This window comes from Solanum dulcamara, chromosome 8 (genome assembly GCF_947179165.1).
Source record: "Solanum dulcamara chromosome 8, daSolDulc1.2, whole genome shotgun sequence".
NCBI classification, from domain to species: domain Eukaryota; kingdom Viridiplantae; phylum Streptophyta; class Magnoliopsida; order Solanales; family Solanaceae; genus Solanum; species Solanum dulcamara.
The window spans coordinates 71,583,146-71,600,877 of NC_077244.1; the positions used below are offsets into that span (position 1 = coordinate 71,583,146).

Below are 17,732 nucleotides of genomic sequence, written 5' to 3' on the forward strand. Positions count from 1 at the left end.
GTTTGATATATGAATATCGTAATAAAATATTTATATTACTTATTATTCTTCTTAAGATGTATAAAATTTAAAGTGAACGAGTAAAAATATCAAGAAAGTAGCTAACATTTCTTCAAAATCAACACTTTAAAGGTAATAAACTAAAAAAGAAAAAACTAAAGACAAATTCAACGGCTGTACGAGGTTAGATGGTGATTCACGCAAGCACCTCACGTGGTTGTTTATTAATTGGAAATAAATAAAAACAGCGCACGCAAACAAAACAAAACAAAACAAAACAAACCAAAACTGAGTCACTCACAGCTCAGCTTTACCAGAGTAGAGAGTATTTTTTTTTACTTGTACCATTTCTCTATGCTTCCTCTCTATAAAATAAAATTGTTTTAACCTAGTTAAATTGCAGTGCCGTCCAAAGTTTCACACACATTATGTATCGACTTTCCGCATACAGGCAATTGAAGAATACAGCTTCTTCCAATTGGATCAATTCTACAAGGTATTTTTTCCTCTTTAATGAGCAATGATTTTTTTCTTGGTTAAAATTTGTTATCCTTTAGAACAATTAAGAGATGCATCGATTATATGCGCTGTTCTCTTCTTTGAAGATTGAGGAGTTGGACTAATATCTGCATTATTATATGTTCGATGCTGAGAAACGCTTGCAATTTGATTATTGTAATCATTATTAAATTTTGTGAGCAGGGTAGGAGTATAGGCCGTATGCAGACTTCTCTGGGGATAGAGATGCTGTTTTCCATAGAACCTGTGCTTAGTCTATTAGACATACTATTTTGGAAATTATTATTTTTAATTATGTTCATTCCACTCTCCACTTAATTACGAGAGTACGTTCCAATCCATTCGCTTGTTGCAAGGATTCATTAATATTTGATTAGTTTTACAAGCTATGGACCTATCTACAAATGTTGTCCTTTATCCGGGCATGAGGCTAGCAATGTGTGAACTGTGACTACTACCTTTTTTCTTTTCTAGACCAATTGTTTTGATAGAACCTCAACTCCATTCCAATTTCTTTTGGTTAATAATGCAACTTTTTATTGCAGTGTTAAGATTTTATTCCTAAGAATTCACAACAAATAATGTTGGTTTTTATCGCTCTTTCTTTTTGGAGATGTTTTTTGATGCTGTGTGTTATGACAGAAATAATTGGGTGTCATGCGGAAGTTAGGAAATTTGGAACATACATTGAGGCGTCGCGATTTTGGATGTTGCAGGAGTATTACGGTCGAGGAGGTTAAGGGTGCTGTTCGTAGGATGCGCTGGGGAAGAGCGACCGGACCTGACGAGGTTCCTGTGGAATTTTGGAAGAGCGCGAGCTCGGTAGGTTTGAAGTGGCTGACTAGGCTATTTAATGTCATCCTTAAGATGATAACGATGCTCGAAGAATGGAGGTCGAGTGTAATGATCCCCCTATATAAGAACAAGGGGATATCCAGAACTGCGACAACTATAGAGGTATCAAGCTTCTAAGCCATACTATGAAAGTGTGGGAAAGAGTGGTACAGATGAGGGTGAGGAGAGGAGTGTCTATTTCAGAGAACCAGTTCAGATTTATATCGGGATGCTCAACTACAGAAGCCATCCATCTTATGAGGAGACTGGTGGAGCAGTATAGGGAGAGCAAGAGGGACTTGCATATGGTATTCATTGACCTAGAAAAGGCTTACGATAAAGTTCCATGAGAGATACTGTGGAGATGTCTGGAGGCTAAAGATGTACCGGTGGCGTACATTAGGGTGATCAAGGACATGTATGAGGGTGCCAAAACCAGGGTAAGGACAATAGGAGGGGACTCAGAGCATTTCCCAATTGTGATGGGGTTGCATCAAGGATCAGCTCTCAGTCCGTTTTTATTTGCCTTGGTGATGGATGGATTGACACGACAAATTCAAGGGTAAGGACAGTAGGAGGGGACTCAGAGCACTTCCCAGTTGTGATGGGGTTGCATCAAGGATCAGCTCTCAGTCCGTTTTTATTTGCCTTGGTGATGGATAGATTGACACGACAAATTCAAGGTTAGGTGCCATGGTGTATGCTTTTTGCGGACGACATAGTCCTGATCGATGAGATTCTTAGTGGAGTTAACGCTAAGCTGGAGGATTGGAGACATACCTTGGAGTCTAAAGGGTTTAAGCTGAGTAGGACCAAGACAGAGTACTTAGAGTGCAAGTTTAGTGAGACACTTCAGGAGGTTGGCGCGGAAGTTAGGCTTGGAGACCAGGCCATCCAAAAGAAAAGTAGTTTCAAGTACCTTGGGTCTATCATGCAAGGCAACAGGGAGATTGACGAGGATGTCACACACCGTATTGGGGCAGGGTGGATGAAATGGAGGCTCGCTTTCGGTGTGCTATGTGACAAGAGGGTGCCACCACAACTTAAGGGCAAGTTCTACAAAGTGGTGGTTAGACCGGCTATGTTATATGGGGCGGAGTGTTGGCTAGTTAAGGTCTCCCACGTTCAAAAGATGAAAGTTGCCGAGATGAGAATGTTGAGATGGATGTGTGGGCATACTAGGAGCGACAAAATTAAGAATGAGGCTATTCGGGACAAGGTAGGAGTGACCTCGATGGAAGACAAGATGCGGAAAATATGACTGAGATGGTTTGGGCATGTGAAGAGGAGAGACCCAGATGCCCCAGTACGGAGGTGTGAGAGGTTGGCCGTGGATGGTTTCAGAAGAGGTAGGGGTAGGCCGAAGAAATATTGGAGAGAGGTGATTAGACAGGACATGGCGCAGCTGCAGCTGACCGAGGACATGATCTTAAATAGGAGGGTGTGGAGGACCACATTAAGGTAGAAGGCTAGTACATAGTCACTACTAGTCTATCGTATTAGTAGACGCTTTAGCACACTATAATTTCTTGTTCTCTGATGTCTGCTATTATCTATTACTTTTCGTACTTCCCGTACTTTCCATACTTTGATTACTCTATTTTATTTGTAGCGCCCCCGTTATTTGTCTTATCATATCGCTTTGAACTTATTGACCTCTTCACTTCTTAGCCTTATCTAACATCTTTTTATGCTTTATTGAGCCGAGGGTCTCCCGGAAACAACCGTCCTACCTTGATAGGAGTAAGGTCTGCGTACAATTTATCCTCCTTAGACCCCACGTTGTAGGATTTCACTGGGTTGTTGTTGTTGTTGTTGTATGCGGAAGTTAGTAAAGCAAACTTCAAAAGACTATGAGTAAGAAGACAAATGAGACATATAGCAAAAGATACACAGATATTTAACGTGGTTTGGTCAACCTATTTACATCCACAAGAGAGATGGGCAATTTACTATATAAATATGAGAGTACAAAATATCAAGATAAATAACCTCACACAATTCACTTGGAATACAAAGAGGTTCACACAAGTGTTACGTCTCACAAATTCTCCCCCCTACACAAAATTCTTAAAGCCCCTAGACTACATTGTAAATGTTACCATGTTAGAAGGAATGAACCTCTATTTATAGAGTCTTAAACATTTTCCTACAAAAAAAGGACTAACCAAATATGAAGACTTTGTATTTTCCTTTTAGAAATCTTTTAGGAAAAGGAAAACCCAATTATACTAGGAAAGTCAGGACAAATGCCCAACACTATGGATGGATGAGTTCTTGTATCTGATTCTTTCTTTTTGTGCATTTACATTATCATGATATGGACTTGTAAATGATGCTTAGCAAAGATTTTGTTTTCTACTACAGTACGGCTCTGGATATTCTCAACTTGTTTTGAGCTAATCAATTACTTTTATGGACCAAGCATGTATGGTGTTGTTTTGAGTCATTGTCACATTGAACTTGTAATGCACGCCGATATGACATTATTGTAATTTTTCTTGGCATTAATTATTCCATTTGATTTGGCTTCCTTGACATTCTAGTTCCTTATGCATTTCACGTAGTACATTCTTGTGATTTTGTCTTTCATAATGCAGATCAAACCATACTTTGTCCTTTGCTACGGTAAAAGCTGAAGAAGTATCAGGTTCTCAACCTGCTGAAGTCCACAACTTGGGTATGTAAATGTACATACCAACTAGCTGCTGAAAATGGTCATTGATATGCAGTTGTCCAACGTTTGCCTAGGAATAGATGTGGTATACTGTATAGCGAATTTAGAAAGTTTGAATTCTTTTAGTCTCCCTGTATACCATATAGCAATTGATAATTGAAGTAATACATCACTTCCGTACAACTTTTTTTCTTTTTTTTTTCCCGACCAAGTTTCCAGTGTGTTCAAGAGATATAGAAATAGCAAGCGCTGGTCATGGTTCTAATTTACCCACTGCATCTAGTTGACTGGTGTTTTCATCCATCCAGTGCAGGGCAAATGGACAAAATCTTCTAGTTGGAATACTCTATTGGATCCCTTGAATGGGCAGCCATTCATTAAAGTTGCAGAAGTAAATGAATCAGAATTGCAGGTACATAATTTGGATGCATCATAGTTCTTTGCACTGCATCTTTCCAGATGAGTCTTTCAACCCGTGGAGTCTGTTATTCTGTTCAATTACCTTGTTAGTTTATGGCCAACTCTAACTCTGTCACAAAAGATTTTTCCCTTCTAGTACGACATCTTTAACATCAAAGATTGTCATGGTTCTATAAGTCCTCTTGTTGGGTGTGCAGCCGTTTGTGGAGAGCTTGTCCAAGTGCCCAAAACATGGTCTACATAATCCATTCAAAGCACCTGAAAGGTTTGTTTTTAATTTTTGGTTTTTTTTTTTTTGTGAAGTTGTCTAGCTGAACCGTGTATAGGACGGGCATTTAATGTTTTATGAAAATGATGACTTTAGAAAATGTATCACGTCACACCATTTTTCACAGGTACTTAATGTTAGGGGACGTATCTACAAAAGCAGCTCATGCACTTGGCTTACCTGAGGTAATATATATTCAAGCAAGGATGCTGGTGTTCTCTTAGCCTTTTTGACGTATAGTTTATGATATTCATAATTAATTCATATCCTCTTAATGTTTTTTTTTTAATGTCTTACAGGTTTCTGATTTCTTTGCTAAGCTAATACAACGGGTGTCACCTAAGAGTTACCAACAAGCTCTCTTTGAAGTTCTTGTCACGCAGAAATTTCTGGAAAATTTCTGTGGTGATCAGGTAGATTCTAAAACTATAACCTTGTATGTTCTACGCTATTCTGGGACTATCTAAGAAAAACAAATATTTTCAATCGTGCCGCAACAATTCAGCTGGGTAGCTTTCACATCCATGTGCTTATGTTGCTGCTTTATGTTATTTCAACAATTTTGTGTCTACTCGTTGGTTGTTTCTTTTTATTTTTGCTGTTCTGTTAACTGTTAGTAGCTAATTTGATACTGAAATATTTGAAAGCTCAACAGAATTCAGGTTCAGGAACAGGACTTTTTATTTCACATGATAATCATTTCTTCATTTTCTTTAACATAACTATCCAATTCATGCTGAACTCTTGATTTATTTGGCAGGTTCGCTTTCTAGCTAGGTCTTTTGCAGTACCAGGAAATCATCTGGGGCAGCAGAGCCATGGTTTTCGATGGCCTTATGGACCTGTAAGGCACCGTTCTGTCCATTGTTGACTATATTTAATGGAAGTGTCAACATAAAATTCTTATATTGCAATCTTTCACTTTGAAACTGAGATCTAAAGGTGTAGTTTTGTAACTAAAATCACTAAACTTACGAGGGGGGGAGGGGATTCTGTGTTATACATTAGTGACAATCATTTTTTGTGAATGGATCTATCTTGCTTTTGGCCATAGTGCTCACAGTGGTAACATTAACAGCAAATAAGTTGCTTCTTACGTTCCCCAGTTGTGACTTTTTTCTGTGATTGAACGATATTTTGTAATTCAATCATTGAAATTTCTCACACTGCCCAATTTTAATCTTTATTTTGTAGGTGGCGGTTATCGCTCCCTTTAATTTCCCTTTGGAGATTCCTTTGCTTCAGCTGATGGGAGCATTGTATATGGGAAATAAGCCGGTACTTAAAGTTGATAGCAAGGTAAGATAGTGCAAATTTTTATACTCTTTCGCATGCAATTCACTTATTGGACAAGGCCCCTGCCCCAGCTAAGAAACAAACTTGACTCTCATCTATCAAAGAACCAAAAATTGAAAATTGACTTTTATATACTCCTTTCTTTTTTGTCAAATTAACAAAATGTGCAGAAATAGCTATTTTAGTTTTCTTTCTGTTAGTAATTCTAAAAAAAATTCCAATGTGCTTTTATAGTTTGAATTGCATTGTTGGTTAGGTATGCATTGTTATGGAACAAATGCTTCGACTACTTCATGATTGTGGGTTACCTGTGGATGACGTGGATTTCATAAACTCAGATGGAAAGACAATGAACAAGCTACTCGTGGAGGTTAGTTTCTGAAATTATACTCCTGTGGGCCACTTATGAACAAGAATTGGAAAATGAAAATTGCAAATTTTCGTCCAAAAACTTCCCATCCTATTAAAATTTTACTGTCCTCATGTTATGTGAATCAACCTTAATTTCAACCAACTTAAACGGATTCAGGAATCCCAAGAATAATTTATTCTATTTTCTTTGTTGAATTATTGGCATTCCCATACTAATAGGGAGTAATTAGCTTCCTAGAGTCTCTAATAATTATAGGATTCTTTCGAACCAACTTTTCTTTCTTTGGGGATGCTACTATTTAAAAAGAGAATACTTGCGACATTTAAAGAGCTTAACGTAAGACATATTTATATAATCTAGTAGTGAAATTTGCCCCATTCAAAATAGTTAAACGTGTAAGATTTTGCCATTTTAAAATTCATTTGATCTCAATTTAATGAAATAAAAGCTCCAATTTATGACGGGGCGACTTTTCAAAATAATTTAAGAAAAGACCTTACGATACATCCATGTATCATTCCATATTACTATAGATCACGTTATAAACTATTACCAACTTATGAGTACCAAAGTTAATTGGTTCATGCTTCATACAAATATTCCAACTCAAACAGTAAATTTAATTCATTACAAGACTTAAATTTATACGCCCCTAAACAACAAAACATGCAACCAAATTTAAGTTACAACCCATGGTGTCATGAATGGATCAGCTCTAAAAAATAAATACATAAATATAAATACACAAGCACCCCATGGATCATATACATGTCCTAAAACTACTACAAAATATAAATGTCTATATGCAAATGTGATCTTCCTTAAAGCTCCCAAAAACTTTATCTGCAATGGCCAACTTCAAGCATCCCCTCAGACATTTCCTACGATAGAAACAACTGTCGCTAAGCATAAAGCTTAGTGGTGTAAAAACTAAAAGTTTGAAGCCTTTAAATTCTCCAATTACTCTTCTCAGGTCATGAGTAACCCAATTGAAACATAATAAATAAGTCAAATAAGCAAATATATCAACAGTATCAAGTTCGATATTTAAAGGTTTAAGTGTCAAGAATTCATAGAACCACCTTTACAAGAGATTTAATAACAAGTTTCGTCAAATATTTACGTCATGCCATCACACCAAACAAAATCAAGTATTAAGAAGGATCGGAGCCCTGTATCAAGAAGGGTAAAGACCCAATAATCAAGAGAATCAGGAACCATATTAAAAATGACTTCTAGTTCGTGTTTAAAATGGACAACTTTCATACTTAAGGCGAACCAAAAATCCAGAATCAAGATGGCTAAAGGTCTGAACCAAGAGGCATGCCAATAGTGACAAAGTCACAGCCACAAGAAGGACAAAGTTCACAAGAATGTCAAGTGATCGAGCAACCCATACAAGTGGACTAGTTAAACAAGTGTCTTGCAAGTCTCCAAGATACCAACACAACAATAAAAAGTAACAAGAAATAACTTATGTCCCAAGATAGGCTTTCAAATATACCAGCAGATAATAAGAGTACAAGTACAAGTTTATACACAAACCTCAGCCTTTTAGTATACAAACAGTCCACCAGTGTTTCAAGTTCCTCAACTTGTACACGAGTATAAACCACCTTGAAAATACAATTAAATACTCTCTTTAATTTCCAGCATCTCCATAATATTAACATAAAACAATATTTATCATCAAAAGTAAGCCTAGAATGTGTAAACAAGACTATGCTACCAAAGCAGTAAATCTGGCCAGCCCAGTACCTCATGTCGTAACTAAATTTTGAAAATGTAAACGGCAAAACTGGACTTTATGTCCTTCATGAAAGTTGTAGATATATGTCTTAAGTTTTCAAAAAATCAAGAATCACCGCAAAAGAAGTTTTGTATAAAAAGATATAATCAAAACACTAACAGTTGCACATATGGAATTTTTAAATCAAGAATCTGGACAGAACTTTTCCTACATTGCGTCCACTTTTTCGACTCAATAACAGCATAAATAGGCTCTAATACAAACATAAGAGTTGTAGGTGTGTGAGTTATCTTTCCAAAACATATTTATTTACTAAAAGCAAAGCTCTACACAACGAGATATGCTAAAATTACTAATAGCTATACAGTTTCAAAAACCGAATTTGGTTTACTTACCACAAGTGAGGGGTTGCTTTGTGTTCTAGCTGAAAGGACAAGTTTCCTTGGTGATTTTGTGAGGGATTATGATGTAGAGAGTATTCAGGGGTTTCCTTATCTTTAAGGAACCGAAATTTGGAGAGGAGGTGGAAAATATGGCCTTCTATCACTATAAGCTACTAGAAGGGGCTGCCCAAAAAGTATAACGTGGCTGCCCAAAATGTATAAATATATACATATATATATAAGCCCCTTTTATTAAATTAAAGGTAATGTTAATTAGTATTTTACGTAAATACCCCAATACAATCCCTTAAATTACAATCGCAATTTATGATAAGCAAGTTTTTAAATATCGTAAAATTTCAAGTTCCTAAACCGTGAGTAACACACACTCTAGTTGTTAAGGAATCTTCCATCAAAGTGTGAATACTAGCTTATATAATTAGGGGAGTTACATCTCTCTCCCCCTTAAGAAATTTCGTCTCGAAATTTACCTTGTGTTAGTCCCGGAACAAGTATGGATATCCTCATGTCTTATTCTCGCTCCCAGGTGGCTTCTTTCCCCGAATGGTTCCTCCAAAGTACCTTTACTAGGGGGATTCTCTTGTTTCTAAGTTGCTTCATTTCACGAGCTTGAATCAGGATATACCAAAATATTCCTAACAGTTCTCTTTCGAATTGTTTTGTTAGGCAAAACCACGCATGACTCTCTTCACAGGTAGCTCAAGAGTAGCAGAGAAGTTAGCTGATGACCTAAGCGGTCGAGTCAAACTAGAAGATGCTGGATTCGACTGGAAGATCCTTGGTCCCGATGTCAATGAGGTTTACAGAATCTGTTATCGACAGGCTTCATTGCATTTTGGAAAGGCTTCATTTCAATCTTTATTTACTCGTTATGATTATTTGCTTTTGACAGGTGGATTACGTTGCATGGGTTTGTGACCAAGATGCATATGCATGTAGTGGTCAGAAGTGTTCAGCTGAATCAATATTGTTCATGCATGAGGTAGGCTTAGTCCTTCTAATTTCTTCATGGGAATTAAATGTTAAGAGATAAAAATTCTATGTGGTTTATATAAGCTTTGGAGTAATATGATTTCATGAAATTTCGTTCAAATAACTTCTTCTAACCATTTTTATTTTGGTGCAGAACTGGGGTAAAAGTTCTCTCGTAGACAAAATGACCGAGCTTGCTGCAAGAAGAAAGTTGGATGATTTAACTGTTGGTCCTGTCCTTACGGTAATAATACCTAATGCTTTAAGCTTTAATTTGGAGATTTTGTGTTCATTATTCACTCAAACAAGTGTAGAAGTTTCCTCAGGGGTCTGTCTGAATATGTTAAATCTGTGACTCTGAGATACAAACAAAATATTTATCTTATTGGATTCTTGCTCACCTTTTGTTAGACATTCTCCTTTATATTTTTTGATGAATTAACCATTCTTAGTAGTACATTGTGAAGTAATGCCAACAATCTTGTCAGAACTTCCTGGCCATAATTGATATGCATTGCTTCTGCAGGTTACAACTGAAACAATGCTAGACCATGCGAAGAAATTACTTCAGATACCTGGATCGAGACTGCTCTTCGGTGGTGAAGCCTTACAAAACCATTCGATCCCAACAATTTATGGAGCCATTAAACCCACTGCTATTTTCGTACCACTTGAAGAAATACTCAAAGATGAACATTACCATCTCGTGACCAAAGAGATTTTTGGACCATTCCAGGTAATTGAATATTCTGAACTAAATGTCAAGTTGGGTAATTTTCTTGCTGATCATCAAATCTTGCTGGTGTTTTTTTTTTTCCTTCTAGGTTGTCACCGAGTACAAAGATAATCAGCTTCCATTGGTCCTAACTGCCCTTGAAAAGATGCATGCACATTTAACAGCTGCTGTGGTTTCAAATGACATATTGTTCCTGCAAGTAAGTAAATGTTCCTGTTACTCTTGTTCAGATGTGAGAAAAACTGGGAGCAACAAGATTGAAATATCTGTTGCTCTATATACAACTTGGAATGATTCATATGCAACTAGCAGAAAATATCTCGAAGTCATTCTCTAGAAAGCATCCAGAATTCCTAGATGAACTTAATTTTTATCCTTGATCGGATGAATCTAGAATAGAAAAGGCAATAACAGCACGGAAGATGTCATTCCCTACCCAGGAAAAATTATAGATTAAAACTGTTGAATTTTCTATTATGTCCCAAAAGTCAGTGTAGAAGGAGGGAGGAAGGGAAGGAAGTTGAGAAGAGAGGTGTAGCGTTCACTGTTAACTTACATGAAGTATTTGTAGTAATGCTATATTACCTTATACTGTAGAATTAAAGAGCCATGGAGGAGGGAAAGAGATGAAATTTTGCTAGTTTCAAATTATATACCTTAAAGTTCAGGAAGATAAAAAAGTTTGGATAGTCCTAAAAAGGGCCAGGACAGTACTAGAGAAAATTGAACTACATTGCTATACGTTATACCAACCAGGGGTTCAGGGCTGAATGACCTCCATCAATTTTGTCTAATATGCTTCCCATGTATAGATTAGTTTCTACATTTAACATTAAGGCACGTTGAACAAAAGAAGTTTGGATTCACAGATTTGGGAACTTAAGCCTTTATAAGACATTTTGACTTGTTGAATTGTTTGCATCATTTGGAGCTTAGAATTTAGCATTGAGTGAGAATGATATTGTGCTTGAGAAAAGTTGTTATGCTTTATTGTAAAGATGGCTGGCATTTGTGCCATGAAAAAAGAAAAAGCTGAGAGAAGAAAGACTCGAGAGTTGAAAAGCTTCATTAGCTATACCTATATGTACGTTATTATGTAGTTATTTCAGCAATGTACTGCTGGTATTGGATCAGAAATGAATTGAGTAAAATTGTCAATCCCCTTTTCAGAAAGTAATTGGAAATTCAGTTAATGGAACCACTTATGCTGGATTGAGAGCAAGAACAACAGGGGCTCCACAGAATCACTGGTCAGCAACTTCTTCTTCATCATCTTTTGTTTGTGATTGTAATACACCTATTTAGTTGATTAACTGTGCTAAACGATGCCCCTAATGTAGGTTTGGTCCTGCCGGGGACCCCAGAGGAGCTGGAATAGGTACTCCAGAAGCTATAAAACTTGTATGGTCTTGCCACAGAGAAATCATCTATGATGTTGGTCCCATGCCACTAGGATGGAAAGTTCCTGCATCTACTTGAGGAACAAACTGCTACCACTCAAAGCACTTGAGGATCGCTTTCAAAGAGCCTAACATTAGAATTCCTTAGAATCCAGTTGAGGATAATGGAAGAAATGGTTTGGTTACATGAAATCAATCGGAATGTTAATGTTTGCGCAAACATATGAGCGAGCAGTTTATATCTTAATAAATAAGCGAGTTAATTTCACGTTTTGGAGAGTCTGCTCCCATTCGAATCTTGTTCAGTCCTCCTCTAGTTCCAGCTCTTTCCATTCAAAAACTCAACATAAAAAATGATGCCAGTAACTACGGGAAAGGGAAATGGATGGTCTTTCATTGATTGTAGATCCGTAAGAATCACTAACACTTGTTTCTCTATTTTGTTCACATAAATGTTCAAAATGAATAGCTACTTTAAAGAATCTGAGTTGAAATTACAAGGTAAAATCATGAGAAAAATGAAAAGGATTATAAGGAAGAAAATAATAGAATTGATGAGAAGACAAATATATTAAAAGAGGCAAATATATTTGTGATTTACAGAATATATACCCTCGTCCAAAAAAGTATATTTACCATTTTCATTTAATAGATTGATTTTTAAAAAACAAGTTAAAATTGTTTTTTTTTTTCATTTGGGTTGGAATATTGACCAGCAAAATATACCAATGAAAATACCATAGCAAATAAAACGATGACAAAAAAAATTATCAAATGGAAATATCATAGCAAACAAAACTATAGCTATAAAGCGTAATTAGATAAAATATAACTTAGGAACATAATTAAGACACTTAGGGTCGTTTGGTAGAGTATATTAAATGTTAAATAAAGTGTATTAGTAATGTTTGTATTAGTTATATTTGCATTAATTATACATAGAATATTTCTTATGCATTATTTGATTTAGTGTATTAAAAAATAACATGTATTGCATAAAAATATTTAGTTACAAAAATATCCTCAACAATTATGATGAAAAAGATGTAAAAGGAATTTTGAGGGGTAATTGGGTCTTTAACCATAATAATGCAATCGTTAAATCCCCTTGCATTTATAAGATCGTGATTGGATCCACATATATTTGGTAAAGAGAATAATCTTATCCTTTAAGAATAATAAAAAATGGACAGTGTTCAATTGGAACATAAAATCATGACTAAATTGATCCTAGTCAGTCTTTTGGGCGGAGTGGAAGAAGGGGGATTCAAAAAACATGGACAATTCTGTGTATTCAATTTAGTGCTCTCACTTGCCCCCAAGGGGCCAGAAGAAGATACCCAATGTTCAAGGTAGAAAGCCAGGATTTGGTACTTTGACGAGTTGGACGTTGAGAGAGCACTGAGACGAAGAACCTAGCATACTAATATCTAGAAATTTATGGTATTAGTAATGCAAGCCTTAATACAAAATAAAGTGTTAGTTATACATGCCATGAAAAAGTATATCAAACAAGATACTACTAATATACTTAATTAATGCATGCATTATTTACATCTAATTAGTGCAAGTATTATTTTCGCTAACACACTATGTCAAATGACCCTTATATTATGTGAAATTTCCTCAGGATATATATATACCACTTTTTAACACAAGTTTGTTTGCTCCTTTTTCCCATAACACAAATAGTACTTCTCATGTTGTGAAGGGCTTCACCTGCCTTACCCTAGAGCCGCCGTTGCCTCTCTCCGTTGTCCTCCCGCCCAACAACCTTCTCTTGTCTTTTTTCTCGTCAGCTATTTCCTCTCTACAATCAAAGCCAGTTCCATTTTTTTCACAATGTCTTTGCTGGAAGTTATCACCAAAGCTTCGTCTGAAAATTCTCCAGTCACGTCCGATGGTAATTTCTCTATTGTTCTTAACTCGGAACCAGTTCTGCTTCAGCTGAAACCTGAAAAGGAGGAGAACGACGACGTTTCGCTACTCAAGCGAGGAACTGATTGGAGACTTTTATCAACTGATGTTGAAGTAATCGAGTCAGGACAAAATTTCTTCAAAAAATTGAAGAAGATGATGAAAAACCCTAACACATTCAATAAAGACGACTTCTTTGAGGTATTGGTTTCCTATATGACGGGAATCTGGGATATATTTGGGATTTCAGTTACTCCTGATAGGGTGGATGAGGGTAATATTGTAAAAATGATCGAAAAGCTGGGTAGTTTTATGAGTAGAGATGTCAAGGGTTTGGTTTTGGAGGCTTGTGTTAATTTAGAGACTTGGGAGATCTTGGAGAGTATGATTGTTAATGGGCTTGTTGATCATTCAGGCATATCAAGTTTGATAAATAACCTAATTGAAAAGAAGCAATCTTGGTTGGTTGTTTTGTGTGTAAAACATGTACTAGATATTCAGACTTATGATATGATGTGTGTGTTGAAGTATTTTCTTTCCCTTTCAAAAAATGGGGATAGTAGTTTGATTAATGTGAGGAGGGAATGGGAGAGTCAAGCAATGTCTGCAATTGAGAAGGCGATGGATATAAGCCTTGGTCCGGTCAGGATGGATATAGCTAAGGATGCTTCATTATTGCTTATGCTAGCACATGATGGGTTCTCAGTTTCTGAAATGTGTTTGCATTATTTGCTTGCATCAAGGAATGTTGATGAAGTTATTTTGGGTGCTTGCATTAGCAAATTAACTGGTTCAGAAATAATGGTTTTGATTCGCTACTTGCAAAAGTGGTTGAATAAATATGAGAGATTTCCTCAGGTGTGTCCTTGTCCAAAGGCACCATTTGAATTAGGGTTGAAGGCTTGTGAATGGGTTCCTTCACTTGAAGACATAGTCAAGTGTCTTGGTTTGGTTGTAGATGAGCATTTCTCTTCTTTGGTTTTACATCGAGAGTTTCATGAGGAATTGAAATCTCTAGATGAAGTTGTCAATTCTTTAACTGCAGAAGCAAAAATATGTGGCATCTTGTCAAATTTGACCGAGGCATTGAAAAGCAAACACAAAGGTTTGTGATTGAACTTGAAACTTCTTGTATTATTACTAATTTTTCTTGTTCTAAGTTCTTTGTGGAATTAATTCTTAAATTTGATCTGTCCCGAAGTTCATTTTCAGGAATGTCCTAAGGTAGGTGTATGAATTAAACATATCCCTAAGTTCATTTTTCAGGAGGATGTCCAATGGTCTGTATACATGTTTTTCAGTACATAAATTTGTATAGCAGAGCACACATTACGTAGTGTTAATATTGAAGATGGTAACACACTTATAGTTGTTGCTGCTGATATCCCTATAAACATCTGTTTCACTTTATTAATCAAAAAAGATATCATGGTAAATATTGGATGTCGATTGTGGTCCATTCATAGATGTTGAATAGCTTGGAAAGGTGGTAAATTTGCTATCTCTGGATGATGTGAACTTAACCATTCTTAGATATTGAATTGGTCGGAAAGGTGGTAAAATTGCTAATCTTTGGATGATGAGAACTTGACCATTCAAAGATATTGAATAGCTTAGAACGGTGGCAAAATTGCTAATCTTTGGATGATGTGAACTTGAATCTGGAACCTTCCGTAGTCATGTTGAATCACAGATTAGTCAGTATGGTAGAGATAGAGCATGTGTGCTATTCAAATGCAACCCAAAGTAAATAGAACCACAATGGTATGTAATCTACTTGCGCCTCAGGATTATTCATGTTTAATATCTTTATTAAGTGATTTGATGAAGCCCTAGGGCTTTGGTCTAGTGGTGAGAGCGCAATAAGTTATGTGGGGATTAGGTGCATGTCACAGGTGTGAGCCCTTTTACTGGCAAAAGTATGGTATTCAAGTGGAAAAGGGTACAGGGGCGGGCCCACTATCTGCTGAGTTTGGAGCTGTGTGCCACTAGCACTCGTGGATTTCTTGGTTATAAAAAATGAAGTTATTTGATGAATTATAGGATGTACAGATAAATTATCCATCTAATTATATAGCATACTAGAGTACCTTGAAATTCCAACTTTATTCCTTTTCAATTCATGGAGGGGAATTGCCTATGCCAGAGAGCCCCATTCAGCAATGTTTGACAACAATCAATCACTTTATGCAATCGTATTTTCAAGACAACCAAGAATGAGATAGAAATCGTCAAATATAATCTGAAACCACTATTGCTGGCAACTTAGATATGCCTGCTTACATCTTGTATTACAGCCATTGTTGCGGCTGTCGACATTCCTCTTATCAAATACCACCATCTCCTCTTCCTCCCTCTGTGCTAACTCTGTTTTGCCAGTGCTGCTTGCTAGTACCACCAATATTTATTTTTGGCCACCACCTGGTAAAATTTCCTCCTGTGTGTCTCCGTATGTATTTATACCCTGAGTCTAAACGAGTAATATTGATGAAAGGTGGTCAAATGGAAGATGAAACAGACTTGTGCTTTTGCATTTGGGTTGGTAATTTGGCTACTGTTGGTTTAGTCTCTTTTCCCTCCGTGGGAATGACTATTCACGTTATTATTCTATAGTAAGTTTATAGGTGATAGGAAAGTGACTGTTTAGTGTTTTCATGGCTATTGTAGGTCATGTGCTTGGGTAGATTTCTTTTCTTTTTCCTCTTGACAATTTTTATTCATTATTTCAAATTAAATTCAGTTTTGAAGTTCTCAAAAGCACTGAAGCTGAACTCTTTTGACAATTCTATCAAGTATCAACTAGTTGTATAAGTAATGTTTTGACATAATCAAGATCCCCTATTTATGCAAATAGTTATCCTGTCTTTGTGGTCATTCTAAAGATCTATTCGTTTGCGACTCTTGTTAATATATGAATAAGAGAATCTTTTCCTTTCATTATCTTATTTCACCCTATCATCCTACCAGGGGTGAAGGATGCTGACAAACAGTGAAGTACATGATTGGTGGTGTATGAACTTGTGTGTACTATTATATTCATATTAGAGAGATTCCTTATCTGTGTGAAGATCTGCACTCTATTAAAATTAAGAAGCATAACTCTCTATTGCTCAATTCTGTATATGATATGGCTTTTGGTTTGCAAGCTCTTGGAACTTGGAAGTTCAATAGATAGAATGCAGTTCTTTGATACTTGATTATGTTGCAGGATAGTTGGCCATGCAGCATGAGGTTGATATGTCCTGTTTTTCAGTTATGCTGAGCATGCATTTGGAGAGTCTGACAAGATCAATGGCGTCACATTCTACTGGACTAATGGGTGAATGAGAACTATCGTGTTGATTGCATTCGTTAAGAGTCAACTGATTTAGAGCTTCCGTTCTCTTGGCTTTACAACATGAGACACAGAGAAAGAATGCAGACTTGTCTTCATTTATTTATGGTATACACAAAGATTATATTATTTGCTGGGCTTGTGTCCAAGTACATGTTTTCTGTACTAAGCTAGTTAAGCCTCTGGCAAGTAAATCACTATCACTATTAGATTAGGATCATTGGATATTGTTTTGATTAGTTTAAAAACAGCGTTGAAAAAACTCATCAGAACAGACAGACGTTTGCTTCCAATTTGTCGTTTCGGAATGCATATCTCGCAGTTTTGACATTGGGAAGGATTACTGGTGACAATTTGTTCTTTTTTATGTTCTCTTTTTACCTAAATTTTTGTTGTTAATTCTTCCCAGAAAAATCTCGCAATAATAATGGCTCCCCTAAATGTCCTCTTTCGAATATTTGGATATAGTAGCGGAGATTGCGGTGAAAAAGATGCGCTAAAACAAGAATAAAATAAGACTAGTAAGTAGTTTACATTGTAAATTTTTGTGTTCTTCCACTTGTTCATACTTTATCCATTAAAATTACATGAAAATTATGGAAACACCACCGTTAAGAGGGAAAACGGTTGCCCACTTTTCCCTCTCTATTTCTCATTCCCTGTCCTCTCCCTTTTACTTTTATTTAAACAAACTCTTCTCCCTTCTCATATAAACAAAAAATAATAATGCAAAATCATCCATCTTTATCAGAAGACAAAAAAGAAAAAAAAAGGAAAGAATATATTTTAAGAGTGAAGAAGTTGTTTACAAATATAGCTACCTATAATTGAA

At 36.2% G+C, this 17,732-nt stretch overlaps 2 protein-coding genes across 3 annotated transcripts; both read left to right on the forward strand.

Moving 5' to 3' along the window:
* The first annotated feature begins 283 nt into the window (after positions 1 to 283).
* On the forward strand, positions 284 to 11,917 carry LOC129898691 (delta-1-pyrroline-5-carboxylate dehydrogenase 12A1, mitochondrial). 2 transcript variants are annotated; one of them, XM_055973320.1, is made up of 16 exons: positions 284 to 496; positions 3,954 to 4,033; positions 4,339 to 4,442; positions 4,648 to 4,715; positions 4,846 to 4,903; positions 5,018 to 5,131; positions 5,479 to 5,562; positions 5,913 to 6,017; positions 6,271 to 6,384; positions 9,208 to 9,339; positions 9,434 to 9,523; positions 9,668 to 9,757; positions 10,040 to 10,249; positions 10,338 to 10,448; positions 11,420 to 11,499; positions 11,590 to 11,917. In XM_055973320.1, the coding sequence occupies exons 1-16, from the start codon at positions 429 to 431 to the stop codon at positions 11,726 to 11,728; spliced, it is 1,647 nt and encodes a 548-aa protein (XP_055829295.1). In that variant the 5' UTR covers positions 284 to 428; the 3' UTR covers positions 11,729 to 11,917. The 2 variants fall into 2 exon arrangements, with proteins under 2 accessions (XP_055829295.1, XP_055829296.1); XM_055973321.1 differs by lacking the exon at positions 284 to 496 and adding an exon at positions 2,616 to 2,814.
* Positions 11,918 to 13,295: 1,378 nt separating this feature from the next.
* LOC129900851 (uncharacterized) lies at positions 13,296 to 17,263 on the forward strand. Its single transcript, XM_055975930.1, has 2 exons — positions 13,296 to 14,671; positions 16,775 to 17,263. The coding sequence occupies exons 1-2, from the start codon at positions 13,492 to 13,494 to the stop codon at positions 16,777 to 16,779; spliced, it is 1,185 nt and encodes a 394-aa protein (XP_055831905.1). The 5' UTR covers positions 13,296 to 13,491; the 3' UTR covers positions 16,780 to 17,263.
* The last annotated feature ends 469 nt before the right edge of the window (positions 17,264 to 17,732 follow it).

Bases quoted from the DNA above. Each gene is read 5' to 3' on its own strand.
- LOC129900851 (XM_055975930.1), top strand. From the start codon at position 13,492: ATGTCTTTGCTGGAAGTTATCACCAAAGCTTCGTCTGAAAATTCTCCA.
- LOC129898691 (XM_055973320.1), top strand. From the start codon at position 429: ATGTATCGACTTTCCGCATACAGGCAATTGAAGAATACAGCTTCTTCC. The intron at 4,716-4,845 runs GTTTGTTTTTAA...CATTTTTCACAG, and splicing joins CCATTCAAAGCACCTGAAAG to GTACTTAATGTTAGGGGACG. The intron at 5,563-5,912 runs GTAAGGCACCGT...TTTATTTTGTAG, and splicing joins TTCGATGGCCTTATGGACCT to GTGGCGGTTATCGCTCCCTT.